The sequence below is a fragment of the Coccomyxa subellipsoidea genome (genome assembly GCF_000258705.1).
Source record: "Coccomyxa subellipsoidea C-169, whole genome shotgun sequence".
NCBI classification, from domain to species: domain Eukaryota; kingdom Viridiplantae; phylum Chlorophyta; class Trebouxiophyceae; family Coccomyxaceae; genus Coccomyxa; species Coccomyxa subellipsoidea.
The window spans coordinates 324,923-336,244 of record NW_005178039.1 but is presented as its reverse complement, the minus strand read 5'-3'; the positions used below and the strand labels follow the sequence as shown (position 1 = coordinate 336,244).

The window sequence follows — 11,322 nt, the reverse complement described above, 5'->3', positions numbered from 1 at the left end:
GTGACTGCAAAGCATCATTGTCGAGGCCTCGTTTTACTTGCAGTTCCATCATTAAAGTGCTGAGTCAGGCGATTGTCTCATAAGTGTCTCAGATCAGATCATCTGTGGATCAGCAATGGCGTACCAGTGTGTTGTGACAGGAGCCACAGGGTAAATGTCTTGTAACTTGAGCAGGGTGAAGCAGATAAACTATATTTTGCGTAAGAATTCATTCTGCAATTCTTGAATATTTCCTTGTCGCAGGTATGTTGCATCGGAGCTAACCAAGCAGTTGCTAGAACGGGGGTATAACGTGAAGGGGACAGTCAGAAGTTTGAAGAGCAGAGAAAAGATTCAGCATCTGATCAATCTGGGGGACGCCCTACCTGGTCGGCTCACGCTGCACGAGGCAGATCTCCTGTCAGAGGGAAGCTTCACTGGCATCGTGCAAGGCGCAGATTTTGTCTTCCACACTGCGAGCCCCTTCTTCATCAGGTATGGATTTTTATGCATTTCCAGTGGCCGCATGCATGGCAGATGTTGCTCATAAAAAGCCATGCCCCTTCCAGCACTTGTGACCTATGTGATGACAGCACTTACCTGTCATCTGCAGGGGCATTGAAGATCCTCAGACCGAGCTGGTCGATCCTGCGGTGAAGGGCACGAGAAATGTCCTCAAAGCAGCAATCAAGAGCAAACACACTGTGCGCAGAGTTGTCCTGACATCGTCCATGGCAGGTGCCAGCACTGCCAAATCATTCCTCTACTCAGCCCTGTCAGCAGGCTTTGTGTGAAAATTGTTCCTGGGGCCAGACAATGCTGTGTGGTTGTTGCAAACTGCTGAGCGCTGCAATATTCTGCAGATCGTGCTGATGAACGGTGACTGCTTTGCAGCGATTGTGAAGGTCAAAAAGGGCCCCAGCAATGCCTCCTTGTACACAGAAGAGGACTGGAATGACGAGAGCTCCCTCACAAACAGCCCCTACATGTACAGCAAGGTGAAGCCTATATGGAGAATGCACCCAAGTAGCACCCCTGTTCGTGGCTTTTATCAGGACACTGCTTGAAAAACTCTCCATCATGCCAAGCATCAGCTGCCAACTTCCCTGTTTTAATAGCAACGTGCTCTGACTACTGATCCGCCATGCTAAAAGGTCACACATGTCCTGCTTGCTACACTTGCAAATTTGCAATGTGATTGATTGTGCTCTTGGGCTCGAGGTGTCTCGTATGGGTATGTTGCATGCATTACATTCAGGTCAGGAGGCAGCCCTTGCTTGTGACTCAAGCGCTCCCTCTGTCTTGGATTTCTGCATTTCCTTATTTTTCATTCGGATTTGTGACGAGCGCTTCCCAGTCAAATTCTCATCGTGAGATTGCCTGTGCACAGACAGAAGCAGAGAAGGCGGCTTGGGCATTGGCAAAAGAGGCGGGACTGGATCTGGTGGTGATCAACCCCTCTCTGGTGCTGGGCCCTGTGCTCACCAACCGAGCCGACTCCACCTCCATCCAGTTGATGAAGGCGAGTGGTGTTTCCCACCTGAAGGCGCAAGTTCATGTTGGAGAGAGCAAAGTGCACACTTGCTGCGCCGTGCCGGCGTGCTGTGCACGCTTCGGGCGCCATTGGGCATCAACCAAATCACCTTGTCTCTGGGTGATCGAGAATATCAAGAGAATTTTTGTCAGAAGAGATTTGTCAGAAGAGGTGGCCAGGTGGGAGAGGCACTACTTGAATCCAGGGTGGCATCATCAGAAGACCTGGAAACTTCTCCTCGCTGCACTGCAGGCAGCCGACACACCATCTAATCAGCATCAGTCCCCTGTTACTTGGCTTTGAGATCGCCGGGAGCTCTGCAGGTTCAAGTACTTCACAACGTTATATGTTAAATCATGTTCAAACTGCAATGTGCAGGAGTTTGTGGAGAAAGTAGCAAGCACGATGCTGGCGAGGCAGGTTGATGTGAGGGACGTGGCCAGGGCGCATGTGCTGGCAGCAGAGGTGACTCATCGATTTTCAAATTTGTATTCGAGTTCAGAACTGTTAGCCTTATGCTTTGGTGCAGGGATTGACAGGGCCTCAACAGAGGTCCAGGTTTGCCCAGACAGCTCTGGAAGATGTCAGTAGGCAACCCAGTGCCGAGGATACATGACTAGTTAGCAAATTTGGACTGAACATCACATCTGTCATGTATTCTGAATCTGCAACCTGATGGATTGAGGTATTATGAACTGTCGTCAAACTAAAAGGGGAACTTGTCTGACACACACAGCATGTGCCGGCAGGTGCCAGCAGCACAGGGGAGGTACATTCTATCGCATGACTCCACGGTGTCCACAAAGTTCCTATCAGACATCCTTTCTGAGCATTTCCCCCAGTACAGCTTCCCTGCAGGCGAAGACACGCCCTCGCAGAGACTGGTTGACAATAGCAAGGTGAGCTTTCTACCCTTTCTGCTGTTTAAGTGGCAAGGACATATTACAACAAGATTGGGGGACTACGGGGAGTACAGTGATGCTTCTGCGTTAGTGCACACGTCAGAAATGCAGATGTTGTATTTTGTGTCCTGGGCACATGCTGGAGTTGAGAGCTCTGCTTGATACTTCAAAATTTGAAGGGAGTCCACAGGAAGCCAAGTTTTTGGGATATTCTATTGACAATCTGAATCTCAGAACCTTTTTCCTGGTGTCTCTAAGCAAGACAAGAAGTGGCTGGCATCTTATCTCACATTATGCTCTGTTCATTTGCACGCAGGTTGGCAGAGAGCTTGGACTGCAGTTGAGACCCTTGAGGGAGACATACGTTGACATGGTCACCACACTCATACAGCAAGGGATTGCTGCGCCAGTGGCGAAATAATGGATTGCAAAAAGCTCATATAGATAGATTAGCACAATTTATGCAGATTGCTCCGGCTTGCCCTTATGTAAGCATACTGGTATATGTATTGGTACTGGTGGTGATAGTATACTGAGCACCGCGCCCGCGGTTGATTGGGTCTTGCTTGGATCTGGCAAGTACATCAAGGGGCAGGATATGTGGCAATCCTTATATTTTTAGCTTGTCTGTGGACGCACCTTGCGGCTGCTGGAAGAACTTGTACAAATAATTATTTATTGAAATGGCTGACGGGTCGTCACTAGTCATGCATGCGCATACCTTCCTGATTGACCTGTAGCGTTAACAGTCAAGAGTAAGCCGCTGCGAATCACTCTGGGATTTCTAAAAGGGCGATTACCCGAAAAGCGCATTTGAAGTTGTCAGGGAATTGCCAACATGCCTGACGGCAAAGTTGCCCAGGACTAGGTTGAAGACTTAAGAATTACGGTCGTGCTTGAAATCAATCTTAGAGTAAATCCTATCCGAAACAACCAGAATGGAGCATGGAGTGATTGAATGTTTGCAGTAGGCGGCAAAAAAACCGTTCAGCATTGATTCAACGCAGGTCCACTAGCTTCCTGGGCCTGCGAAGCTGGAAGCTGGCTTTACGTAACATTCAAACTCGTTAAGGTCGTTTCGATGCCGAGCCCCTCAAGTAAAACAGGAAACTTTGGCTTGACTACCGCAAGGACTGCTTGTTAGTCCGCTGAGGGATTGCTGGTACACCAGGTTGACTCCGAGACGTCTCAGATCAACACTCGGACCGGCGATGGCTTACCTGTGCGTGGTAACGGGGGCTACTGGGTGGGTTTCATGCCAATCAAATCTCGACGTCTTATTTACTTGTGGCTTGCTCCACATTTGTGTCACTCAGACATAATGCTATTCACCCAGGTACGTTGCATCGGAACTGATCAAACAGCTCTTAGAGAAGGGTTACAGCGTCCGCGGAACCGTCAGAAGCCTGAAGAACAAGGACAAAACTCAGCATCTAATCAATCTGGGGGATGCCCTACCTGGGCAGCTCACGCTCCACGAGGCAGATCTCCTGTCTGAGGGAAGCTTCGATGATGTCGTGAAAGGCGCAGATTTGGTGTTCCACACTGCAAGCCCTTGCTTCTTCAGGTGTGCATTCAACCCTTTCTTTAGCTGGCCGCATGCATGGCAGAGATTTGTCACAGGGGCATAGTGACTGGCTGCCTCCACCACACATATGACAGCACCCTGCTCTCGCCTGCAGAGACATACAGGATGCCCAGCTTGAGCTGGTAGATCCTGCGGTGAAGGGCACCAGAAACGTCCTCTCAGCGGCAATCAGGAGCAAAGACACAGTGCGCAGAGTTGTCCTGACATCATCCACCGCAGGTGCCCCCTTCCCCATATGCACACATTTCCTCTTCTTGTTCAGCCCTTTCTAAAGTTTCCTCTAAAGGTTTCTGCTGTGGTGAAGCAATGGTGTGTGACTGCCTCGTTATTGTGTGGGCTGCAGCTTTTCGAGCTGCATTATGCTCCAGATATGCTGACCAATAATGTTTGTGCAGCGATCGTGAAAGGGAAAAAGGGCCCCAGCAATGGCTCCCTGTACACAGAAGAGGACTGGAATGATGAGAGCTCCCTCACAAACGGCCCCTATATGTACAGCAAGGCATGTGACACAGCAGAGCATTGGCTGTCAAGCACGCCTATCTGTTTTGTGTGCTTCAACCAACTGTTGCTTTGACTATAGGGATAGGTGTTACTCCTCATAGATGCAAGGTCTGTGTGTTACTCCTCATAGATGCATGGTCTGTGCGTTATTGTTCTGTGTGGAGGCTGGAGCTGCAAATGGTTTGCCAGGAGTATCACATACCTTAATGGCCTTGTGATCAGTGGTGGACTTCTCTCACCCACTTAACACATTTACGGCGCATGACTGCGAGATACACTACTGTTATAGGAATAGTATACCGCATAGGATGCTACTGCGCATATTAGATAAAGTTTATGTGATTGAACCTCATGCCAGATTGTCTAATCCGCATGTGGACACACAGTGCAGAATCTCACAAGGCCGGTCATGTGTGCAAGCAGGTGCAAGCAGAGAAGGCAGCTTGGGCGCTGGCTAAAGAAGCAGGCCTGGATCTAGTGGCCATCAATCCCTCTCTGGTCTTGGGCCCAGTGCGAAGCAGCCAAGGGGATTCCACCTCCATAAAAATGATGAAGGTGGGGCACCCCTCTTTCTGCATCCGGAGGTCTCTAGGAGGTTTGGTACATGCCTAAAGATGCTGCCAATTTGGGCTTACCCATCTACCCTGACATTGGGCACCCAAGAGATGGAGACTGCATGAAGAGGTTTGGGTTCAATTTACAGTCGGCGGCTTCTGATTGGATTCCATTTAGGTGCCGCGTTGCCCGATGTCAGGATATGCAGTCCAATCAGTAACATGAGTGATATATAGTTAGATAAGTAGTTAATAGGCAATGTGCAACGGGGGTCTTACATTAAGATTAACCCACTTTGTGTCCCATAGAATAATCGACCCTTCATCGACCATAAACCCTAAATCCACCATTGCATTCCCCGTGACAAATTATTAGTGTAAAGGCCCCTTCCCTAAACCCAAAGCTAAACTGGGTGAAGAATAACGTCAAGGGCAACGGGGGCAGCAAGCACAGAACTGATCAGCACTGCAGGCTTTGTCGTCAATCAGAGCTGTGTCATGCTCTTGCCGAAGAAAATGTGTGCTGTGCAGGATTTTGTGGAGGATACAGACACCACAGGAATGGCGGCATTTGGAAGGCAGGTGGATGTGAGGGACATTGGCAGGGCGCATGTGCTGGCAGCAGAGGTGATCCTACCGTACGGCAATTCTGAGCATTGCAAAGATCGTGATCTGTGCATATTTGAGAGTTGAGTCAGATATGACCGCGCCTCCACTTGCCGAAAGTGCAATCGTAGTCTCACCTTTGCCCCGCTCAAAACTCCGGGAGCTGCAAGACTCCTGGCTCATGACATCTAGAGTCCTGTTTGGCTTTGAGCATCTGTAAATGCATTTTTTTCCCCCATGAACTCATCAAAGGAACCATTCTAGCAGGGTTGAGGCATCATTGCCATGATCCATGCCAAGAAAAAGCCCTTTCCAGCTGTTCGCGAGCAGAGCTATTTGTCTGACGGAAGGCACATGTGTCGGCAGGTGCCGGGAGCACAGGGGAGATACATCCTATCGCACGAGTACAGCGCATCGACAAAAGACATTTCAGACGTCCTCTCTGAGCGGTTTCCCCAGTACAAATTCCCTGCAGGCGAAGACACACCCTCGCAGAAAACGGTCGATACCAGCAAGGTGAGCTTATTTCTTTTGCTCTGCTTTTACTTGACAACTCAGGACTGGCCATGGTTTACTGCTGCTTCAAGGTTCAGATCATCTGACTGAGATGAGACGTTTCATGACTTCGTATGGACGTGCAGATATCACACGAAAATTGTTCCTTGAAGATGCCAGGTTACTGAGTGTGCTCAAGCAAGAATACTGGTGACATGCATGTGATGTCAGATGCTCTGTTGTTTTGTGTGCAGGCTCGCAAGGAGCTTGGACTGCAGTTGAGACCGCTGAGGGAGACGTACATCGACATGGTCACCACGCTCATACAGCAAGGGATTGTCAATCTAGTGGCCAAGTAGTTGGCTTCTGTTTTATGTACACAGTGCAGCGTTTGACAACCCAGAAAGTCCCAGGGGGATTGCCCAGTGACGAGGGGGAGAGGGGGCTGAAGAGGGGGTATTAGTATTAGTATAACGCGCTTTTCCTGCCAAGAGGCAAGGTGTGTCCTGCAGACAAGCTGCATTTAAAGGCTGCCACAATCCTACCCCTTGTCGGACTGGCCAGATCCAAGCAAGACCCAATCAACCATGGGCACGGTGCTCAGTATTTGTACCGCCCCCCGCCAGCCGGGGGTCACCCCGAGGAGATTGGCCCAGGCACTCCTGTGACAAGGGGGTGAAGCCCCGAGGTTGCCTGGGGAAAGTCCAGGGTGACCCCGACTCTTTCGGGCAGATTAATGTAGGATTGGCTGCCCCCTATCATTGATAGGTCTGATACCCAATCTATGCATGTAGAACAATTGCATAATCGGCATGCTTAAAGCCAAAACATCTACTCTGCGAGGCTTCAATTTGGGGCTTCCCCGAGACAAGATATAGATTGTGTGGGGTCACCCCGGCACATCACAATTTTGCTGCCATAAAGTCTGGGGCGTAGCCCCACTTTTTGGCTTAATTAATCGCGCGAGCCCGGGTTTCTGGCCACCCCCTGTCAAACTCTGACACTGTGTAGTTTAGTAGGCACTTGCAAAATTGTTGGAGTGCGTGCTATTACGTTCTTGAGCTGATCATATCTGAATAATTTACATGCATGTGTACCTGCTCTGGCCAGTCATTGGCCATGATGGCTGCATCATCATTGTGATGACAGAAGTATAATCTGACGATTTTAGGCCAATCTACTTATATTGTTACTACGAGGAGATCGAAACTGTTGGAGTGCGTGCTATTACGTTCTTGAGCTGATCATATCTGAATAATTTACATGCATGTGTACCTGCTCTGGCCAGTCATTGGCCATGATGGCTGCATCATCATTGTGATGACAGAAGTATAATCTGACGATTTTAGGCCAATCTACTTATATTGTTACTACGAGGAGATCGAAACTGTTGGAGTGCGTGCTATTACATTCTTGAACTGATCATATCTGAATAATTTACATGCATGTGTACCTGCTCTGGCCAGTCATTGGCCATGATGGCTGCATCATCATTGTGATGACAGAAGTATAATCTGACGATTTTAGGCCAATCTACTTATATTGTTACTACGGTGTATACTCTTTGCTACAATCTTGGCCTCGCTCGCACGATGTACAGATGCCTGGATGGGTCTTCACATCCGGTAAAGTGTAATGGAGTGTCATGTTGAACATCCTTGGAATGCAGCTTCCTCACCAGCGGCAGCTTCGCAGCGACTACTTCTTGAGTGTCGGAAATTTCGTCATGGCATTTCGTAAACTAAGCGCTGCATTTAGGACTTTGCTTTACGTATTCCTCGTCGGCACACTTTCCTTCAGTAACATCTGTTTATACAGGCAGAAAACCGAGCGCTCTATAGTAAACAGACTTGTCGTTCAGCTGACACTTCACGATGGCTCTCACAGTGACCGTGACCGGGGCGACGGGATTCATCGCAACGGAACTAGTAAAACAATTGCTCGAGAAGGGATACGATGTCCGTGGAACTGTGCGCAGCCTTAAGAAGGAGGAAAAGGTAGCACACCTGAAGGCTCTTGATGCAGCTCTGCCTGGCAATCTCACCCTGCACGAGGCAGACCTCCTCGAAGAGGGCTCCTTTGACGAAGTAGTGAAGGGGGCGGACTATGTATTTCACACCGCCAGCCCATTCTTCATGGGGTAAGTTTTGAGTAATATCGGCTACCTAACACACCATTATACAGATGCTGTGCAGTGCACTGAAGCTGCGAGAAATAAATTGTGCAGGGACAGTCCAGATGCTCAGAAAGACCTCGTGGATCCAGCAGTCAAGGGCACCACCACAGTCCTGAGATCTGTAGCGAAGAGCAAGGGCTCGGTGAAGCGAGTCGTGCTCACATCCTCTGTTGCAGGTGTTTGCCAGCCTCTCACACACTCTCACCCATTGGCTCCTGCTATTTCTAAAATTGATGGACACAGCAGCTGCTCTTCGTTGCTCTTTAGTATGTGTGTTCGTGTCATTATTTATCCCTGACCCCGGGGGGCTGTACAAATGTTGAGCACCATGCCTACAGTTGACTGGGTCTTGCTTGGACCTGGCGAATACATCAACAGAGATGACCTGTGGCAGCATTTAATGCAGCTTGCCTGCAGAAGCAGTTTGTCGCTGGCAGGAAAAATGGTGTCATAAATATACTAACTCATGTTTTGTGCTGCAGCCATCATGAAGATGAAGAAGGGTCCCTTGAAGGGCAAGGTATTCACAGATCAGGACTGGAACGACGAGAACACTGTCTCAGACGGGCCTTACATGTACAGCAAGGTACTAGAATTTCTCATCACGACATACTTTGCCTCTTGAATCTGCCCTGCTGCAATAACTCTGTCTTGCACAGTGGGCCATTGGGCAAGATTATTTCGATGTGACTTGCTCTGGCTTCAATCTGGCTGCAGCAGCAGTGCCTTCTTGTACTTTTGGTCAGTTTCCAGAACTCAGCAATGTGATCTGCGCCTTTGATTTGCCTTGGTGTGATTCTTCCATTTGAACATGCCTGGACAGGATTCCAGCGGTGTGCAGCCTTTGAGATTCTCGTTTGAAACGGGTGACTGTTGCACTGATTCTGTTCCATTTGGTGCTGGGCAGACTGAGGCCGAGAAGGCGGCAAGGGCGCTGGCAGAAAAGGAGGGATTTGAGATAGCGACAATCCACCCTGCATTTGTCATGGGGCCAGTCATTGCTGCCAGGGCAGATGCAACCTCCATCGTCACAATGAAGGTGAGTCATGCAGCGTGAAACTGGTATAAAATGCCATTTCCGCACCTACCTACCTGAATGGCTTGTCTGGAAAGTATCTGTCGAGTTGTGCTCTGTGCTAAGACGCATTTGTGTCTCTGTCAACTGGCATGCCTGGCTGGGGAATGAGTCTGACAGGTGCAAGTGCAACGGTCGTTTGAGGGTAGCAAAAATTCGAATTGCCATGCGCACACCACCACTTAGGACTCTTTTAGAAGAGCATCTGATGAGGTTTGACTTGCATGCTTGCCAAAAGACAGTCTTGTGTGACTTGGGGGTCTTCGAGTGGAGAAATGCACCTAATGAGTTGTGCCCTGCTGCGTGGGAAAGGGCGCTCGCTCCTGCCTGCAGCTATTTGGGAATGACAAGAAACTTCTAGTCCTGTGGCGGACAGATCTTGGTTTCTGTTTCCTGATGGAACGTCTCTCCTGACTGTGATCTTGGATATCTGTGGCATAGGGGTTCATTGAGCATGGGGAGTATTCCTTCTTCCCCTGGCACTGTGACGTGCGTGACATCGCCCGCGCACACATCCTGGCTGCCGAGGTGAGTCACCTCCTCATAACCCCTGACCCTCCAATTGCCCTGGCCCACAGGCGCCAAAACATGCCATTTCAACTGGGCACCTTCTCTTAAGTTCAAGAACGTTGACTAAGATCAGCAGATCATGCTATTTGCGGCTAAGCTCCTGTGCTGGCCGCGTGTGGCATTCCCTTCCCCACATTTGTTTACAGTGTTGCTGCACGCAAATGGAGCATGTATGGCATGCGATTGGAATAACGTCAAACTGCTTGTTCCAGTGGTGCTGGTTGCAATGACAAGATCTTGACAAGATCCTGCAACTTGCGATTGTTATAAGGGCGCTGATGGCATATATGTGGCGTTCGATCTGTGCAGGTGCCTTTGGCAACCGGCCGCTACATAGTGGCACAGCCTCCGGTGCCCACGAGCTACCTTTCCAAGGTCCTCTCAGAAAGGTTCCCGCAGTTCAAATTCCCGGCTGGCAAGGAGGATGACTCCAGCGAAACCTCATATGACACCAGCAAGGTGCGTTTAGTCGTCTTTCTAGCTGTTGAGCCTTGCCTAGTAGAGAAAGAGATATGCAGACAATACCAAGGCGGCTATTTCCACCTGTCTTCTGCCTCAAAATGGTGATGACGTGGCATGCCTTGATTACCAATGTAGCAGGCCAGGGCATGTGTTGCTTGCCCCTCAAATGATTGTTTTCCTGGCTAGTAGGCTTGCGAGCGTCTTGGCGTGGTCTTTGTATCATGTTTTGTTGCTAGATTAGTGCCAATCCTGGATCCCGATCAGAGTGTAGAGGAAGAGACTTCTGAGGGCTGCATTTGCTTTGGTCTGCTGCACAGAGCAGCTCGAAGCGACAGTAATCAGGTCCCAAGAAGCAAGAGCAGCTTGAAGGGACATTTTTCAGGCCCCAAGAAGCAAAACTTCAGCAGGAGTTGCATGCATGACCGTCTGCACCTTTGCATGACGCTGAAATTTTCCTGGGCATGGGTGCAGGTTGAGAAGGAGTTGGGCCTGCGCATGCACCCCCTGAAGGAGACATACGTTGACATGGCGACCACGCTCATCCAGCGAGGCATCGCCAAGCCTGTGGCAAAGTGAGCGTTGCCAAAGAGAGTGGCAGTTTTCCTCGGGTTGCATGAGGACGTATTCTGTTAAGAATGCGCGTAGAGTTAGACAGCACAAGGGTTGTGAATATGCGGCAGACTGTTGCCGCGGCCGGCTGGCAGTGTTGGGCTGGAGTGCCCAACGAAGGAGCTGGGGTGATGCAATGAATGATGCACAGCAATGGATGTATTTATCACATCAGAACAGGTCGTTTAGGATTCAGCTCGGCACTTTTGTGTGTGGGTGTGACAACGTGACTGAAGTTGTTAACATCGGGATTCTCAAGGAAGCTTGAATG

General features: G+C 49.6%; 2 protein-coding genes across 2 annotated transcripts; both read left to right on the top strand.

The window, feature by feature from the left end:
- Nucleotides 1–115: 115 nt before the first annotated feature.
- On the top strand, nt 116–6,518 carry COCSUDRAFT_61282 (NAD(P)-binding protein; the record flags this gene model as incomplete). The annotated part of the gene is made up of 11 exons (XM_005649520.1): nt 116–126; nt 244–474; nt 593–683; nt 843–977; nt 1,370–1,552; nt 1,892–1,978; nt 2,263–2,412; nt 4,928–5,059; nt 5,590–5,685; nt 6,031–6,180; nt 6,414–6,518. 11 exons carry the CDS (start codon nt 116–118, stop codon nt 6,516–6,518), a joined length of 1,371 nt encoding a protein of 456 aa, XP_005649577.1.
- Nucleotides 6,519–8,033: 1,515 nt separating this feature from the next.
- Nucleotides 8,034–11,183, top strand: COCSUDRAFT_61281 (NAD(P)-binding protein; the record flags this gene model as incomplete). Its single annotated transcript, XM_005649519.1, has 8 exons — nt 8,034–8,299; nt 8,387–8,511; nt 8,818–8,921; nt 9,243–9,374; nt 9,852–9,938; nt 10,290–10,439; nt 10,914–11,014; nt 11,123–11,183. 8 exons carry the CDS (start codon nt 8,034–8,036, stop codon nt 11,181–11,183), a joined length of 1,026 nt encoding a protein of 341 aa, XP_005649576.1.
- Between the last annotated feature and the right edge of the window lie 139 nt (nt 11,184–11,322).